Source organism: Cnephaeus nilssonii (assembly GCF_951640355.1).
Source record: "Cnephaeus nilssonii genome assembly, chromosome: 2".
NCBI lineage: Eukaryota > Metazoa > Chordata > Mammalia > Chiroptera > Vespertilionidae > Cnephaeus > Cnephaeus nilssonii.
In genome coordinates this window covers 64,928,928-64,949,161 of record NC_137073.1, presented here as the reverse complement: position 1 = coordinate 64,949,161, position 20,234 = coordinate 64,928,928, and the positions used below count along the sequence as shown (strand labels likewise).

Below are 20,234 nucleotides of genomic sequence, written 5' to 3'. Positions count from 1 at the left end.
AATAGATATGTGTTCATTAATGATAAGAAGTAAGCTTTATGTAATTTTAGCTTTACATTTATTATATCATGCTATGCATACCATCATGCAACTTGATTTTTCATTCATTATGTTTTCAGATCCATCCATATGGAAAAATATTGAAATACTTCATTCCTTTTAACTGTTAAATAGCATTTCATTGTATAAATATATTTTATTTATCCCTTTGCTTATTGAAGTGCATATAGATTGTCTCCTGACATTGATTTTTATAGTAAGAAGCTTACCCAGGGAGAAAAATGGAGTTTTGTAAATTCCATGGTAATCTAACATAAGATTTGAATTCTGTAATCATGCAGACTGTATTTCTAAATATACATTTATTTCTGTAATTATGTATGAATAGTACCTATTAACATCAGAATTATCTAAAAATAGAAAAAATTGGTAATCTTTTTTTTTTTTCCATTACCAGATACCACAAGTTGAAACATATTTTTTTGTGGAACTATATGAAGTCACTGCTGGAGCAGCGATAAACAATAGCGCTAGATTTGCACAGATCAAATTCTTACAGAGGGCTGGACCTCAGAGCCTCGTGTATTTTTCTGTGGGTTCTCGGCTACCAGTGGCTCATAAAAAGGCCACTTTAATCAGTTTGCAGGTGTCCAGAGATTCTGGGACAGGGCTACTGGTATCTGTTAACTTTGGTACCCAGGTAAGCATCAGATAGACATTAACAGTTAAGGTTTTCTTCTTTATTGCCTGAGTAGTGAAATAGAGAATAATCAATACATTATTTTCTTATGATTGCATCATAATTCACATTATGTTTATTATATTAAGCTTCATGTTTTAAAATGATAGTCTTTTGTATTTTTCTTTCTTTTGAAAATGTTGGTTGTTTAATGCAAACTGTCTTGCATAAATCTGTTTTACAAGATCTTTAGAGAGTTAAAATTTCTTCCCAGTGTAACTGTATAAGACCAGAAACAAAAATCAAGGATCTTTGTTATGGTTTATATTTGAACTAGTTGAAAATCTTCTCTGGAATTTCAAGCACCAACTGATCTGTATATTTCTTTAAATCCATGAGCTCATGTGGTGTTACTGCCACTTTTCAAATCCATCCTATTAGGAGACATCAGGTGAAAGAGAGGGAGCAGCTAGGTATCCAGGGACTCAGAAGAGCAGTACTATGTAACATGAAGTGACCAGATCCTGGGATTGGGTCAGACCACACCATACACCTTTCCAGCATTATTTTTTTGTTAATCCTCCTCCAAGGATACTTTTTCCATTGATTTTAAGAGAGTGGGAGGGAGGGAGAGGAGAGAGAGAAACATCGATGTGCGAGAGACACATCTACTGGTTGCCTCTACATGTGCTTTGACTAGGGCCATGGATCAAACCTGTACTCCAATGAGAAGGGAATTGAAGTTGCTAAAGTAAGAATCTGAGTGCCAATATATCTGTCATATTTATTTATAGTCTTTCTAGATTCTTCATAAGTGATTCCTTGCAAAACACATGCTGCCACTAGCATGTAACTCATCGCATTTTTATAACACTATGGAAACATGAAGGGACCCTGTGGGATGGAAATGTTCGGTATCGTGACTGTATCAATGTCAGCATCCTGGTTGTGAGCTTGTATTGTTACACAGAATGTTACCAAAGAGGGCTGTTGGGTAAAGAGCCCAGGAGGTCACTCTATTATTTCTTGTAAACTGCATGTGAATCTACAATTATCGCAAAATGGAAAGTTTAATTTTAAAAATTAGAAATAAAAGTTTCACTTCTCTGGTATTTTATTTCCCTATTGCTTCATTGCCTCTGTATTTTCTCTCTCTTAATGCTCTCTTTGCATATTACTAGAAGGCAAAGACATATAATTCCATTTTCAGTAGCTGGCAAGAATGAGCAAATTATGGACCAAGTTGCTAGTCTATTACAATGATATCAGTCCTCATTTTACCTCTTTAAATAGTTTTTCATTATGTAGTTAAAACAGTAGCTGTAGTGTACGTACTCTGTGGTAGGTCAGCAATCCCAGGACATAAATACTATAATCTTATCACTTGTTCTCTTATATCTACATATTTGTGATAAAAAGGTAAGGGATATCAAGTTTTGAGATAATGAAAATATCACTCATTCCAGTTAGTTAGCATTAAATCCAATAGGCCTGAGCTAATCCAAATTTGAAAACCAATTTAAATGTTTTCGTTTATGTATGTGTGTACTGGCCCAAAGCACACAAGCTCAAGAAAGAACAACCTTTCCTCCGTAGGCACACATTGCCTCTTCTAGGCAAAGGCTATTTCTATATTGCTTTACGTTGTTTCTTTTAAATTGCATAGTGCTTCTTGTTTTTATATATGTATTTTATAAACACAAGAACATTTTGATGATTCCATTTCCTTTCGACGTCTGAATTGTGAGATAAATCCTACAGGAAAACAGTGGGCAGGAAGTATATGTGCAGTTTGTAGTAAAAAAAAAATCACCCCCACCTAGCTTAAGAAATTGAGCTTTATCAGGATCATAGAACTAGATACTGTGGACCCTTCTCCAGCTTTTTTCTTGCAGGATAACCTCTCCTTAACTTGCTTTTGAGTTATTCCCTTGCTTCTACCACCTACCATATGCTGTTTAGGTGTTACCTCTTTTGGAAATTATGCAAATGAGATTCTGCCGCTGTATTGTTTCACGGTGCGCTTCTTTTGCTCAACATGTTCATGTGTATAGTTCTTTCACTGTCACTGTGACATAGTATTCCAATGGATACTTTAGTTTATCCATTCTTGTGTTGTTTCTGTCAACAAGGTTTTTTTTCTTTTTTCTTTTTTACCATTTTGCTTCAGGTGTTCTTAAAAACCTTTTATCTCCACTGATTTTTTTATTTTTTGACCCACCTGGTCATTTCCTCTTTCTGGAAGATGCTCTTCTCCTTTGGGCCCTTACCTACTCTTAGCCCTTACCTCACTAGCAGCTTCTTCCTGTTGCCCAGTTGGTCTTCCTGGCCAATAAGTAATGGGGTGCACCAAGACAGAGCATGTAGGTCTGTTTTCTTCAAATATAATCCTACCTAATAAAACAGTAATATGCAAATTGACCGCACCTTTGCTACACCCAAGCCACGCCCACCAGCCAAAGCCACGCCCACCAGCAAATCAGGGCGAGTATGCAAATTACTCAACAAAGATGGCGGTTAATTTGCATACACTGAGGGAGGGAGGAGTGAAGACTGAAGACAACTTAGAAGAGGGAGGAAAAGCGGAAAGCAAGGTGGCTGCCAGAGGGAAAGCCGGGTGGGGCGGCAGCGGCGCGTGGGTGCAGGCGCGGCAGCCGCAACGGCAGAGGCAGCACTTGTGGCCGCAGCGGCCGCTTGCAGGATTCTTCCTGCAAATGGGCTACTAGTCTATTAAATAAATGAGAACTCTTGAATTTTTATCACCAGTCTCTTCACCACCCTGATCTAGACTCACATATCTGATTGCTCTACTTGACATCCTCATTTGAATGTTTAAAAGGTATCTAAGACTTAATATGTATAATAAATAACTTTTGATTTCTCCCTTAACAGTATTTCCCATTTTCCACTGTTCATCGAAGCAAACATCCTCAATTCTTCTCTTCCTTTCCACCCAACATTGTATTAGCCAGAAAGTCCTACTGACTCTTCATTCAAAGTATATTTCCAATCTTTGCACATATCACTCTTTCTACTTATACAACCCTACTTCAGGTTATCTCTTCTCCCTGCCTCATGCATATCCCCTGCTACAGCCACAATAGTCACAAAAAGATAAAATCTGTCACTCTCCCAGAAACCTCCAGGGTCTTCCTGCCACACTTTGTAAAATGGATGTACATATCTGGCCCCTGCCCACCTCTCTGATGCCAGCTTCTTGAACTTTTGACCTTGTTCCAATCACATTGGCCCTCTGGCTCTTCCTCAGGGCCTTTGTAATTGCTGTTCCTTCTACCTAGAATGCTTTCCCCCAGATCCTATGTGCCCTGTTCCCCTACACCACTGTGGTCTCTGCTCAAATGTCACATCAACAGCTTCCCTGAGCAACCTTATCTAAAGTAGTACCCTTACCATCACCCTGCATGCCGCTGCATAGTCTTACTTTTCTTCATAGAATTTATCTTCATATAAAGTTATGTTGTTAATTCTATAACTTCTGTCCGCTGCTAGGCTCTGTGAGTGCAGGGATTCTGTTGTTCATATCTGCACCCACAGTATGCCACCTGGCAGGTATTGGGAGTTTTTGTTTGTTCATTAGCAAGCAAATTCACATTACTTTGGTTCTTCCTTGACTAAGTTCTCATGCTTCAATTTACAAAAAACTTTCAATAACCACAATTCGAAGAAATTCAGGTGTGTATATGCCCAAGGTCCTATTCCTTAAGGTGTTTTCATATCTCAGTAAAAATAACAAGAGACCAATTCCTCCTTTCTTCCCTCTGCTTTCTCTTTTCTCCCCAAACCCCATCTCCTCCACATTTCCAGGTGAAAATGCAAATATTCCCCCTTTTCCTCCATACTTACATTTGCAGCCTGTGTTATTTAAGCACAGTGTTCACAGTTGGGGAAATTCTGTGAGGAAGTAGGGACAATTAAATTCTCTTTCTTGCTCTACTCTAAGGCATCTGTCTTTCCTAACCTCATCACTGTATGATGTACATTTTCCCCTTTAACTGAGGAGATTAGAAAAAGTATAAAACCCACTGATTTCGTTGTAATGTTGTCACGGCCCATCAGTCTAAGAAAAATAAAATTTGCTTAAGGAGTAAGAGTTTGTGTCGGACAAGATCAGAGGTGTGGCAGCTTCACTGAGGCATGTTGTTTAATTTCTAGGAGTTGAGGAGTGCTGAGACAATGGGAAGGACACTCATCTCTCCAGCTCTTTCTGGGAAGGATTTTGTGAGAACTGAAGGCACCTTGGTCTTCGAACCTGGCCAGAGAAACACCGTATTGGATGTCGTCCTAACCCCAGAGACAGGGTCTTTAAATCCATTTCCTAAACGCTTCCAGGTTGTACTTTTTGACCCAAAAGGTGGTGCCCGAGTTGATACAGTGTATGGGACTGCCAACATCACGCTTGTCTCTGACGCAGATTCGCAGGCCGTGTGGGGGCTTGCGGATCAGCTGCAGCAGCCCCTGGACGGGGACATCCTCAACAGAGTGCTCCACAGCATCAGCATGAAGGTGGCCACAAAGAACACTGACGAGCAGCTCAGTGCCGTGATGCACTTAATACACAAGGTAAGACTTGCAAGTGTCAGCAGCTGGTTTAGGAAGGATTCATGAATTTAAAAAATAAAAGCAAACACACATACACTTTTATTATGTCAGTGAACATCTACACTAATAAAAGAGAAAGATGCAAATTGACCATACCTTCATGATGCCCACCAGCCAATCAGGAGTGAATATGCAAATTAACCTAACAAAGATGGCGGGTTAATTTGCATACACAGGCATTGAGCGGCCAGGGGCGTTCCGCACCACCCCAGCAGCTCCGGGCCTCTGGGCTGCAAGGGAAGGCGGAAAGGCGGCTCTGGGCCAGAGCAAAGGCAGTGCCGGCAGCCAGGGGAAGGAAGGCCCATTCATTCTTGCATGAATCTTTGTGCATCGGGCCTCCTGTGAAATTATAATAGGATGAAATTTCTGAGCATAGAAGTGGAACTTATCATAGTTGATCATGTATTTTTGCTTGCATGTGACTTATGCCTATTTGGAAACCCCAGTCTTAAACTCAGAGAGTGACGATTTATCTGCTGCTGCAGCGAGGACAGCCCAGTGTCTGAAAAGGGGCACCAGATGTCAGAAGCTACAGGCTCTGTCTGATTCTCGAGAAAGTGGACGAATATCTTTTGAAATTGCATCTGTTTTTTGAGTCTATAAAAATAGAACTTGAACTAGATTCCCAGTTCTTCCTATTTAAATGCGACAGAACAGGAGCTTTTGCCCTCAGCTTGTTTGTTGCTCCTCTCAGGCACTGAAAACTTTCACAGAATAGGATAATTTCAGACACTCAAATAACCAGATAACTTCAGGCATTCAAATAGGTATGGACTTAGACCAACTAGGTTTTATTTTAAGCCTATTTATTTGTTTACACTTCTGCAAATGATGGAATTACATGGAGATGTTAGACTCTAAGAATAAATGAAGCATATTTGAAAAGCATCATTGTTAAAGGAAAAGACTCTTATCAGGGTTTATTTGAGGCTTTTATTAGAAAAACTAGAGGCCCGGTGCATGAAATTCATGCACAGGAAGGGGGCCCTCAGCCCAGCCTGCACCCTCTCCAATCTGGGACCCCTTGAGGGATGTCCGATCACCCATTTAGGCCCAATCCTGGTGGGGCAATTGGGCATCCCTCTCACAATCCAGGACTGCTGGCTCCCAACCACTCACCTGCCTCTGCCTGATTGCCTACAACCACTTCTGCCTGCCAGCCTGATCACCCCCTGACCGCTCCCCTGCCAGCCTGATCAACACCTAACTGCTCCCTGGCCAGGCCAATTGCCCATAACTTCCCTCCCCTGCCATCCTGGTCACCCCTAACTGCCCTCCCCTGCCAGCCTGGGTTTCCCCCACAACTGGGTCCCCCCCCCCATAGGCTTGATCGCCCCCATCTACCCCCCCATTGCAGGACTGGTCCCTCCAACTGCCCTCCCCTTCAGGCCTGCCCCCACAACTGCCCTCCCCTGCAGTCCTGGTCCCCCCCAACTGCCCTCCTCTGCTGGCCCAGTCGCCCCTAGCTGCCCTCCCTGCTTGCATGATCGCCCACAACTGCCCTCCTGCAGGCCTGGTCCCCCCCAACTGTCCTCCCCTGCAGGCCTGCCACTCCGAAACTGCCCTCCCCTGCAGTCCTGGTCCCCCCCAACTGCCCTCCCTTGCTGGCCTGGTCTCCCCCAACTTCCCTCCTCTGCCGGCCTGGTCTCCCCCAACTTCCCTCCTCTAATTGCCCACAACTGCCCTCACCTGCAGGCCATCTTGTGGCAGCCATCTTGTATCCACATGGGGGCAGCCATCTTTGACCACACGGGGGCGGCCATCTTGTGTCTTGGAGTGATGGTCAATTTACATATTACTCTTTTATTAGATAGAATACTTATCAATATATTGATATATAAGTAAAAAAGATTTTGAGTACATGCATATGAATTCTTAAATACTATATTTCTTATGTGTGAACTTTAAATCCTTAAAATGTTTACAATGGGGTTTTAGATTGTCATGCCTATTTTACTTTTTTTATATGTCTCTTAAAATCCAGTGCCTGAAGGGTAGGAAAAAAATTACAAAGCACACAGGCAGGAGGAGAAGGCCTTGCCAAATAGTGTAAAGCAAAGAAAAGTGACTATTTCATGCAGAGACTTCTCCCCCTGGCAATGGAACCCTGGGTATGGGAGTCTAGTATGGGTCTGGGACCCCTTGCTCCTCAGCAGGGAACCTCTGCTGCTAAGATATCCCTCCTGATTTGTACCCGTCACATGTGGGTTTGGGACCAGCCTGTTCTAGGTCTCTGCCCCAGTCTCAATGTCGCTTCTTTAAATCCCTGGTTGTAGGACTTCCAATCAGCTAGATTTTAGGAGGTTCTGAATGATGGTTGTGATGTAATTTAGTTGTAATTTTTATATTGTTGTGGCAGCAGGGAAGTATGCCTACACCACCATCTTGACCAGAAGTATGAGTCATTTTTAATATATAAATTTGAAGTGGAGACCCAGAAGTCATACAGGAAATGATTAATAAACTTCACCACATAAAATTTAAGCAAAATTTATTTTTGCATATATCATTAGCAAAATCAAAAGACAGCTAATGTTATATGTCAATTATATCTCAATAAAACTGGTGGTAAGGTAAGAAAACTAAAGACAACTAAGGGGTGTAGGGAATATTTATGCAAATATATGTATAACAATAATTTTTATTTCAGCACAATCCTAGCTAATAAAAGAGTAATATGCAAATTGACCATCACTCCAACACACAAGATGGCTGCCCCCATGTGGTCAAAGATGGATGCCCCCACAAGATGGCCAGCAGGGGAGGGCAGATGGGAGGGACCAGGCCTGCAAGGGAGGGCAGTTGGGGGTGATCAAGCCTGCAGGGGAGGGCAGTTAGGGGTGACTAGGCCGACAGACGGAGGGAAGTTAGGGGCGACTGGGCCTGCAGGGAAGGGCAGTTGCGGGGGACCCAGGCCTGCAGGGGAGAGCATTTGGGGGGGACCAGGCCTCAAGAGAGGGCAGTTGGGGTGATCAAGCCTGCAGGGGAGGGCAGTTAGGGGTGATCAGGTCTGCAAGGGAGGGCAGTTAGGGGCAAATAGGCTGGCAGGGGAGCAGTTAGGCATCAATCAGGCTGGCAGGGGAGTGGTTAGGGGGTGATCAGGCTGGCAGGCAGAAGCCGTTAGGGGCAATCAGGAAGGCAGGCAGGCGAACAGTTGGGAGCCAGCAGTCCTGGATTGTCAGAGGGATGTCGGACATCCCTCGAGGGGTCCCAGATTGGAGATGGTGCAGGCTGGGCTGAGGGACACACACCGCCGTGCACGAATTTCGTGAACCGGGCCTCTAGTATATAATAACAAAAAGCAGAAAAAATAAGCATCAATTAGAGGGGCCTGGTATAGCCATAAAATGCATAAGAATTTTCATGTTTTAGACATATTTATAATAATGAGAATAAGATAATAAAACAGGCACCGAAAATGTATATGACCACACACAGCAGGTTGTAATTTTAACAAGTAAAATATAGTTAACTTTGAATTTCAGATAAACAATGAATGAAAACATTTTTATTTGCATGTATTTACATGAGACAATTATATATTTTTATTTGCATGTACTTATATGAGACAATTATTGGTTACTTACCTGAAATTCAAATAGAGTCACTTAAACTTTATCTGTCAGTCATTCATATATTTTAAATGCAGTTAATATGAACTCTAAGATAACCTCAGATTCAAAAGTAGAACATCCATGTACTGGATAGAAGTTCATTCTACAAGGTCTTATATTTTAAGTGAAATTGTTTCATATTTGTAAGTTTTATTTCCCCCCAGATTTTAGCTTCTTTGAAACAGAATTCGCTCTATACTATATATTTTTTATAGGAAGAGCTCAATAAGTCTTATATATTGTTATTACACTCCCCAGAAGTGACTACTTATTTATGTTCAGAAGACACAGCTATGTGCTGAAAAGAGCATGAACTTTAAATGACTCACTGTATTTTGGATAAAATTCAGCTGTGGGTTTGGGCAAATTTTTGCTATGACAATATTCTATCCTTTGTTTTTCCTAGATATACTAGTAGTGAAATGAAAATTATTTAAAATGCTGGTTTTTTAAAAATAATAATTTCAGTCTTTTAAGACTGCTGGATTTTATATACAAAATTTAATTTCTTAGGGTTTTGGTTTTCAGATTATGAAAGCTTGGTAAAACATGAGTCAAGAGGTGTTGCCTTTAATTTTGTGTTCTGGAACACTTGAAAGCACAGGAATAATATGTTCTGTGAAAGTTTGATGTACTCTCCACCCTTTCCAAAGATCTCCTTTTTTGTTTTCTTCCTGACAGTTTAAAAAAATTTTTCCATGGTTGATTCAGGCTTTTTTGTAAGCCAGTATTAATAATTGGGGGGAAGGTTCTTTTTACTGTTTATGTAAAATGGCCCTTTAGAGCAAAGTATTTCTTCTTATGGTATATTTTAATAATATATATCTTATATTTTAAGAATTATTTTTCACATTTGGTTTGTTTTATAATCACACTAACAGTGGTTTAGACATGGTCTATATTTTACTCCCGGTTGTATATTTCGTGCTTGCAGTAATTTTGTGTGACCTGGCTGCAAACTGAGCCAATCTGTGTTGTTATTCTGGGACACACAGGTGGGGGGATGTTTGCAGTTAGGGTAGGGGGGCTGTCACAGTGCCTCCTGGGACATTCACCATCTTGGTGCACTCAGAAAGTGAGGCATCCTCTTTCTGCCTCCATTTCCTTATCTGGAATCAAAACAAAATAACACCAGCCCCTCCCTCACAAGATTGTTGTGAGAATGAGAGAAGTTAGTATAACCGGTGAAGAATAGCACCTCTATAAACCAAGGGTTATGTAAATGGCCTTTTGGTTTTTGTGTGTTTTCCTAAATCTTTCTTTTGCCCTTGAATGTGAATGAATGGTTGGATGGCTCTAGAATTTTGGATCACAGCCTTTAATTCTCAAAATTCCACATGTTGCTCCGGTGGTTTCTGGCATTTCATTTGCAAAAAAAAATCTGATTGAATTTTTGTTTCTCTGTTAGTAGTTTTTTTTCCTGTCTGTTTTTCTGGTGAGATTTTTTTTTTATTCTTGAAATAATATTTAAAAATCACCAGATACATCTGGTGGTGTTTCTTTTTCTTATTTTCACTGGTATAAGCAAGCTCTGCATTTTTAGCCGCAAGTATTTCCTTCGTTTATTAAGGAACTGTGTAGGTTTTGCCTCTACCTGCTTCTTTTATGTGCTTGGTGTATCTTATGGATTGGTCCTGTTTGTTATATTTTCTCTGAGTCCTGGGAGCATTTCTTGAGTTTATTTTCCATTTAACATATTCCTTTTGTATCCAAAGAGCTGTCCCCTGTCTCCATTATAATTTTTACTTTGTTAAATTTTTATTTGTACTTTTTATCATCTTTTCCTTATAGATTATTATCCATTCTTCCTTACTATCTTTGAGATGGCTACTCTTAAACTTGGATTTTGAGTTCAGCCATCAGCTTGGTACCATATAGATTATAAAACTATTAAAAAATATATGGGAAACATGAGCCACTACTTCAATGAACTTAATTAGTAGGAGTAACACGACAAATCATTTCAACATTGTCATCATAAGTTCGTTAATAAAAGTACGTGCAAAGTACAAAGAGAGCCATCATGTATATGATCAGGCAGGTGGGGCCCAGTGTAGAAGTCATAGAGAAATTATGACTAATTTGGATTTTGAAGAAGTCATAGGGACTTCTCAGATATATAAGAGTGAGTGGAATAACAAGTCAATGGTTTCACATCAAAGTTTAGGCAGACAATAAAGATGTGGCCTCCATCATTCTGGCAAGGAAAAAAACCAAACCATGAAGGCTATTTCTCCTCTTAGTCTCCTTTTCCCTCAGATAGCAAATAACCCGGTTCTTTAAGGTAGGAAGGCTCATACTCACGGATAAAGGCAAGAATGCCAAGAGCTCGTGACTACCCTTGGTTGGAATAGGATTTTCTCATTTGATGTTTTAGGAGTTTAGTGACATGTGGTGGTTTCTGTTCGTTGAACACTGATAATCAAGAATAATCTTGCCCAGCCAGCATGTCAGTGGTTGAGCATTGACCTATGGACCAGGAGATCACAGTTCGGTTCCTAGTCAGGGCATATGTTCGGGTTGTGAGCTAGATCCCCAGTATGGGGCGTGCAGGAGGCAGCCAATCCATGATTCTCTCTAATTATTGATGTTTCTATCTCTCCCGCCCTCTCCCTTCACCTCTGAAATCAATAAAAATATATATTTTTAAAAATAATAATCTTGCTTCTATATGGACAATCTTGTATTTATTTCCTTAGTTGGTCAAAATAATAATCCTTGGGGTAGATATAAAAGAGATTAATTTTGACTCATAATGTTAATTATTGTAGTTAAAAGTAAGTGATCCATGCAACCATTTTAGGCTTTGTCTAGTTATTAAATAGAACATATTATTGTGGTTGTGTGTTTTGTTTATAAATGATTATTTTTGTTTTTTAAAGTACAAATGGATGTTTTTGAAATATAATTTTGATCCTGATTTCTCTTAAATTCTTCATAGGTTCATCCTTATTTTGTTAATGCTAATAACTGTTAATAAAGAAAACATTATAGTATATGATACATTATCATTTAAATGGTTTATTAAGATATATTTTTGTATTTGTTTTTCCCCAGATAACTGTTGAAGGAAAAAAGCAAGCATTCAGTATTGAAAACCGAAATCTCTTCTATGATATTCTTTGTGCTCTTATTAACCCAAAGCGCAAGGACACTAGGGGATTCAGCCACTTTTCTGAAGTAACTGAGGATTTTGCCTTCTCTCTGCTGACCGATGTTACCTGTGGCTCTCTGGGTGAAAAGTAAGTGTCATTTAATATACTAGCTGTACATTCTATGGATGTATTCCTTCACAGTGTACAAAGTAATACACAACGCAAATAACATTTATATGCTGTAACTAAAGACTATACAGTTAATGCATTGTATTAGTGCACAAATGAAGTTAATTATTTGAAAAAAACACACACAGCAATTACATCAAGAAAAATAAATTTATCCTGGCAACAATATATCCCTCTTGTTTTGAAGGGTCTTTTATAGGGTATTTTCTTTACTCTTACTCATATAATGAATAGAAGATACATTCTGAAAAAAAGGAAGGTGATTCCCACCTTTAGATGGGCTTTGATGTGCCGGTAGCGGGTGCTTCCCTGGAGTTGTGGTTCAGTTTCATCTGTTTGGAGGCATCTCTCAGAATGTTGTTGAACTTCAGACTCATTGTTTCATGGCAGGAAGCAAGCAAGAGGAAAGAAAAAAATAAAAAGTGGCTCATGTTTATTAGTATTTATGAAATTAATTTTGTAACTGTATGTTAGTAGTCTTCAGAAGTCACGGTGTTTTAAACTGGGTAAGTGTAGTACAAAACTCTAAAAATGTTTATTTCTATTTGATTTAACATAAACATGGTGGATAATAAATAATAAAAAAAGAGTGAAAATGGAGATTTCCCCCCCAGTTCTCACTGAGAAATATCTGTTATTTAAAAAGAAATGATTATTATTTAATGGGACATGTCTGATTTAAAATGTTTATGTAATCTCTTTAAAGTTTATTCTTTTAAGATCTTATTGATTGATTTTAGAGAAAGAGGAAGGGAGAGAGAGAACATGAGTTTGTTGTTCCACATACAGGGTGGTCGATTCCTGTATGTGCCCTGACTGGGGATGGAACACACAACCTTGGCATATCGGGACAATACTCTAACACACTGAGCTACCTGCCAGGGCCTCTATAAACTTTATATTTTATTTATTGATGAATGCTGTGATCAGTATTCATTAAGTTATGTTGATATTTTGAAGACTAATTAAAAAAATTTGGTATAATAATTTAAATCATCTATTTATGGGGCCCTTTATGAACTGACATGTTATTTTAAATATTGTTTGGATTGTAAGACTTTTATCTTTACTTCTTAGATCACAAGACACATAAAGTTCAAAGAGATAGTAAACCCAGATATAAAAGTGTTACAAGATAGATCAAAGATTAAATAATAATTATAATAACTGATATTGACTATTCCTCTGCTCTAGTTTTGACACTGTATTAGATTGAACAATATGAAATTGCTTCTTATCTAGATATTAACAATATAATAAGTGTTATACGGATTGAACTAGTCCTTAGTAAAAGTTGTACATGTATTATTTTATCCCCACAAAAGATCAGTTTAAGTAGCTGTTCAAGGATAGGTTAGGGCTTTTATTGTTCCTAATCACAGATGTAGAAACTGAGGCTAGGGGCCTTACACAGCTTGCCGGCGGTCACATGATTAGTCCAGGAGGGGGCCTGGGCTCGGTTCCAGGCCAGCAGGCCAATCCCAGGCCTACTTGACTCTACTACCCTTGCTGGCCTCTGTGTCATGTGGTCAGAAGTGATTGTAAACCACTTGCTTTGAAACAGATCTTCCATTCTGATCCCATGACTCCAAAGTGCTCCAGACTTTCATCCCAAGTCAGTGCCTGGGTGTGACTTGAGGTTTGGGTACAGAACCAGCATCCCCTTACACTGTATTCTTTTAACCCTGATGGTCAAGTCCTGGGGACTTCTTTTTCTTTTCTTTTTTAAAAATAGATTTTTATTGATTTCAGAGAGGAAGGGAGAGGGAGAGAGGGATAGAAACATTAATGATGAGAGAGAATCATTGATCGGCTGCTTCCTGCATGCCCCCCCCCCTACTGGGGATCGAACCCTCAACCCAGGGATGTACCCTTGACTGGAATTGAACCCAGGACTCCTCAGTCCACAGGCCAATGCTCTATCCACTGAGCCAACCTGGCTAGAGCTGCTTTCTTAATGAGGAGCATCATCAGAGCACCTGAAAAGCTCTGCGAGCCCTTTCCGGAGGCCCCTTCTGCAGTCCTCCCTGTTCCGAAGTGTCCAGCTGAGACCAGCGATTAGCAGGTCAGCTCCTCAGTGCCATTTGTAAATGTCTCTAATGTCTCCAGAAACCTCTGAAATGGATGATTTCTTTACTTCAAGTAAGTTTGCACTGAGGCCACAGTGTGTGTGTATACGCATAGTTAAGAAATATCCTTTTACTGTTCTTCCCTGTTATTCTGTGTTCAACTATGTTGTTCAGTTAAGTCATAGTTCATTGTTTTACATTCCCCATAGTCCCAAATCTTTAAATATTTTTTCTGTATGTTTCCAAATTACCAGGATATTGAGGTTGTCTTAGATATGAACCATCTACCCTGCTGTGATTGTTAGTTTCCATATCTGTGCCTTCAAAGGCCCAGTGAGAACTCCGAGCATCTGAGATACACAGACAGAATGGTCCTTCCTGTGTTGTTGCCTGATGTATTCCCTGGGCCTAGAACAGTGGTATGTGGTAGATTCTCAGTGGCTGTAGTACAATGAGTGACTAGAATGAGTAAATGAATCAATATCTTTCCTTCTCTCCATACACTTACCTTTCTTTCTAAGTTGTCCAAGAAGAGGAAACAGCATGTACAATGGTAGTCAGGCAAGAATAGCATGGTATGTTTGGGAAGGCCATCAACCTTTAAAGGTTAAACATGGTATACGTTAGGTGTGGTGTGTGTGTGTGTGTGTGTGTGTGTGTGTGTGTGTGTGTGTGTGAAAGAATCAGACTTAGGGTGTCAGACTGTTAGGGAGGTGTGTGTGGCCTGTACACCTTGAGGTGCTTCAATAGGGGTCTTGGACATTAGGGTCTAGAGCCCTGGATGAAAGGCTGGATTAAAGATAGGTAAAGTTGGGGTGGCCTCTTTTTTAGAGAGAGGGCCTATAGCTAGAGATAAAGGTTAGCTATTACGTTTTCCTTTCTTTCTCAAATGTTCCATTGAAAATCTTTGCTCCATTTCCTTGGTTAGCAGTCTTGACAAGGTATCATTTAGAATCATGATATAATTATACATACTCTACATGTGTTGTGGCCTATATCACTTTTTAACATTTAATGCCTCATTTTTATCCTAATATCCTCTGAACATTTCCAGGCAGGTTTTAGATGTGATTCATCCTTGTATCTCCTCATTGTTTGCAAACATAATGTGTCTACTGATAAGATGTATCCGATTCACTGGAGGACTGGTTAAAAAATACAGAGTCCTAAAATCCCTAGCTCCCTCCCCAGGTAAGGGTCCTGATTTAGTAATTCTGGGATGTTATCTAGAAATCTATATTTTTAAACAAGCTTTCAACTGATTTTAACACACACTGAGGTTTGGAAGCAATTTCACTGAGCACAGGATCTTATGCCTAGGGGATGTCCAAAGCGGTATTGTTAAATGGATAAAGATCACTGTTCAGGGCTATTTCTCCTACCAGCTACATGGTCAAATTAGCAATTAGAAAGGGGCAAGGGAACTCTTGATGAAAACATGGCTGCAGATATATAAAGTTTACGATAGTCTTAAGTAAAACAGCGTTTCCTTAGTGATGTGCCTTTCCTCCAGCCTGTCCCACTGATGCTGATATGACTGACACTGCAAAGTCCATTTTACAGCCACAAATGGTATCTGATATCCATGCTTTAGGTTATAAGGGGGATCAGGCAAAGGGATGCAGACATTTCTGTGAAAAAACCACCACAACCATAAAAGAACTGAAAGCACATTTCTCTCTGCTGCTCTGGGTTGGTAGTGTCCTGGTTATACACCAAGAACAGAGCCCTGGTGTAATGCATTTTAACAAATACAAGGGGATATATAGAACAAATACAAAAAATATGTAAAATGCATGCCGCTGCAGCTGATCCTTTGCTTTTCTGTTGTAGAAGCAAAACCATCCTCGACAGCTGCCCATATTTGTCAATACTGGCTCTTCACTGGTATCCCCAGCAAATCAATGGGCACAAGTTTGAAGGGAAGGAAGGCGATTATATTCGAATTCCAGAAAGGTTATTGGATGTCCCAGATACAGAAGTCATGTCTGGGAAAAGTCCGTGTGAATCTGTCCAGTTCACGGAGTATAGCAGCCAGCAGTGGTTTGTAAGTGGAAACAGCCTTCCTGCCCTGAAAAATAAGGTAATCTGTCATTATAAAGAATTATGGCTGGGATCTGACTTTTGCATAGCAGCCACACTCCTCAGAGTGCATTAGCTGGGTCAGATTTGTGGGAAGTGCTACACATGGTGAGCTAATTATGAAACATGCCCCATCTTTATGGACTATTTGTCAAATGTTTTGCCTTAAAAACAGCTGGAAATATTTTCTCCATGTTTTATTGAGCAAACTATATATAATTGAGGGACAGTGAAAAAAATATAGCTTTTAGCCGAAACCGGTTTGGCTCAGTGGATAGAGCGTCGGCCTGCGGACTCAAGGGTCCCAGGTTCGATTCCGGTCAAGGGCATGTGCATTGGTTGCGGGCACATCCCCAGTAGGGGGTGTGCAAGAGGCAGCTGATCGATGTTTCTCTCTCATCGATGTTTCTAACTCTCGATCCCTCTTTCTTCCTCTCTGTAAAAAAATCAATAAAATATATTTAAAAATATATATATAGCTTTTACTAATATTATATATCCCACTCGTGATGAAGTTCAACAGTTATAGTCATAGTGTTGTCAGCTGAAGATGGCTCAGTAAGTGAAGTGGAGGCAGAATGTTTGCAATGGAAAACCAGGGAGGTGTCCTGCATTCCTAAGACAGCTTCTTATATAAATAGTAGCTGTGAGTAGTGAGTAAAGTGACTAAAAAAATGAAGTTCAGAATGGGAGATTCAGTCAGGACATTAACTTGAAAACATCATTAAATTTTCTGTTTGCTTTTTTTTTATATTCTATAGGTATTATCTTTGAGTGTGAAAGGTCAGAGTTCACAGCCCCTGACTGACAACAATGAGGTTCTCTACAGGATTTATGCTGCCGCGCCTAGAATTGTTCCCAAAACCTCACTTTGTCTCCTTTGGAATCAGGCTGCTGCAAGGTACTTATTAGTAATTGTTTAAAATCAGAATTTGGTCCTTCTACATTCCGGTACCACTGAGCCCGTTTTTTTCTCACTGAGCATCGATGGACCCTGGACAAGAATAACCTCTACAAGAAACAAGACAAAGAAGCATAGGAAAGGGTCTAGCATTGTGCAGGTGGCAAATGTAGCCGAACAATTTAAATATGTGTTCAATACAATATTAACTTCTTGATGATTAGTGTTTTCGTGGGATTTAGCGTGAGTTTTGCTCGATTTGGATAACTCTCCTGTGGTTCCTGGCTAATTTATTGGGCAGGAAAGGAAATTCTTTTTACCCCTTCCATCCGGGCTTGTGGTTCTGGAGCTGATACTCTATGCTTAGAGGAATTAGCAGGGGTTTGTAATTCTAGTCCACATAGGGCTGGAGCACATTTTGGGATTAAAGCCATACACAGGAATGGGAAGAGAAAAATGATGCTTTCTCTGAATCTCCTGGGCCCAAGGCCTCAAGTTTCTGAGCAGTTCTGTCACTCGGAGCCCAGTCAATGCCCCAGAGTCTAGGGTACTAATCAGTCACTAGGTTTGGACCCTGGAGATCAGTTCAAATCTGGTAGGTAAAGCAAGGGTGGTGGGGTAATTTGTTTTGTTTTCTTTTGTTTTAGAGAGGTCAGAGGGCATATAGCTAGAGTAAAGCCCTTACTCTTTCTCAAATCTTCCATTGAAAATCTCTGCTCCATTTCCTTGGTTAGCAGTCTTGACAAGATATCATTTGGATGCATGATATAGTCATACATGCTCTACATGTATTGTGGCCTATATTACTTTTTAACATTGAATGCATAATTTTATCCTAATAAAATGTCCTTAGAAAGTAAAGAAATCAAGTGACCCACAGGTTTAGAACTGCTAGCAGGGTCACCTAAGACCATTGGAAAACACAGATATTTACATTACAATTCATAACAGTAGCAAAATTACAGTTATGAAGTAGCAACGAAAATAATTTTATGGTTGGGGGTCACCACAACATGAGGAACTGTATTAAAGGGTCACGGCATTATAAAGGTTGAGAACCACTGCTCTAAACATTTCCAGGCAGATTTCAGATCTGATTCATCTTTGTATCTCCTCATTGTTTGCAAACACGATGGGTCCACTGAGAAGATGCATCAGATTTGCTGGAGGAGTGGTTAAAAAATACAGGTTCCTCTAATCCCCAGCCCCCAATAATTTCTTATTCTTAATAACATTTTTCATAAGGATGACAACTCTTAATAGATTCTTCTAGGTCCACGTAGTTCCCAAACCAGATGGAGACATCATATTTTACTTTAATATTAATAGAAATTTCATAGAGTGACAAAATAATACCAAAGGGTAAAAAGTTGTTTGTTACTGACTTTCAGCCACATAAACTAAAGTTCTAGATAGGTCTAATAGCTTAGTTGCCAACTATCCTCTAAACACCAAAATTCTGGTTAGTCTCTTTCTTTCTTTGGAAAAAAAAATTATCAACTGACATTCCTAATGTCTGATGACAGATCTTAAACCTAATACATAGGAACTTTGTGATCCTCAATGTATAATGACTAATGAATGTTTCAAGGTTGAACCTGCAGTTGGGGTTAAAAATTGTATGTCCTTAGAAAGTAAAGAAATCAAGAGTGTCAACCAGTAGTCACTGAGGAATGCTCATAACATAGCACAGTGTTGTGCTAAATCAGCCAGACATTATAGACACCCCTCTATACTTAAAAGGACCCTGGAAAACATTTATGTATTATAACTGGCTCCAAACTCCAAAAAAGATTAAAGAATTTTAGAAAAGCATATAAGTAATTTGCGTGGTTCAAATTACTAGGAAATAGGAAGAATAAGGAAGAGTGAACACCAAATGTGATAATGGCTGTGTCAATCTTTTGGGATTTTTGAAAGATAGACAAGAGTGCCTTCTGTTGAAAACCTTGGGTGCTACTGCTCTGTTGAGAGGACCAGCTTCTTCGGTATCTGAATGCTTTGGAAGGTTTGGATAGTATTTGGGCTGCTTCTTAAGGTATCTTGTGGGATATGTTGTATCATGTCATAGACAAGATGTTCCCTCCAGTTTTCTTCTTGAAACCAGGGTCTGCTTAAGTCTGGAGTAAAGAAGACTTAAGTTTAATAAGTTACTTTTTCTTTAAAAGCCGTCTCAAGACTTCAAGTATTAATAACAAGAAATAGTGACAGTTGTCTTTTTGCCCTAGCTGGTTGTCTGACAGTCAATTTTGCAAAGTGGTTGAGGATACTTCAGACTATGTAGAATGTGCCTGTTCATACATGTCTGTGTACGCTGTCTACGCCCAGACCGACACCTTGTCTTCATACAATGAAGCCTTTTTCTCCTCTGGATTTATATGCATCTCAGGTCAGTTGCAATATTTTGTGTCAATAATTTAAAATATTTATGAGGATGAGTCTGTTTTCCCATAGTAATTTTATATATACAAGATGCAAATATACTGTAATTCATTAGCATTGGGAGAAAATAAACTTCCTCATTAATTCATTCAATGGATATTTGTGGAAGGCCAACTTTGTACTGAGGATATAGGAAAGAACAGGAATAGTTCCAACTCATAAGCAATGTAAATACCGTGTGGGAGAGAAGTGAGATAATAGGAAAAGATATATGTAGTTCAGAGTCTTGCAATTTAGAGGCAGGTTCTGCATTAGAATGTCAGGATTGTGTGAGATAATACATACAAAGCAGTTTACATTTTATTAAAAAAACAACAACCTACTACCCCTTTGGTTGATTTGTATTCTACAACCCGGGAGCTCTAAATAGGCTCTGTTTTAAAAAATAACTTTTCACCTTCCATATTTAGGCTTCATTTCTGTCTGTCAGGAGTAGGAACTTTTTAAATGTGTTAATGTCTGTCAAACTATTTACTTATAACTTAACTTAGGATAACTATAGAATCATTGTCATTTGCTGCATTGACTATATGGTTGGGAATC

General features: G+C 39.5%; 1 protein-coding gene across 1 annotated transcript in view; it reads left to right on the top strand.

Moving 5' to 3' along the window:
- ADGRV1 (adhesion G protein-coupled receptor V1) overlaps positions 1-20,234 on the top strand; it is a gene marked incomplete at its 5' end in the record, with an annotated part of 444,372 nt that overhangs the window by 163,436 nt on the left and 260,702 nt on the right. Inside the window, 6 exons of the mRNA XM_079797671.1 lie at positions 458-700; positions 4,853-5,260; positions 11,971-12,155; positions 16,100-16,349; positions 17,110-17,249; positions 19,478-19,638. Coding sequence (XP_079653797.1) covers positions 458-700; positions 4,853-5,260; positions 11,971-12,155; positions 16,100-16,349; positions 17,110-17,249; positions 19,478-19,638 — 1,387 coding nt within the window. The remainder of the gene's footprint in view (positions 1-457; positions 701-4,852; positions 5,261-11,970; positions 12,156-16,099; positions 16,350-17,109; positions 17,250-19,477; positions 19,639-20,234) is intronic.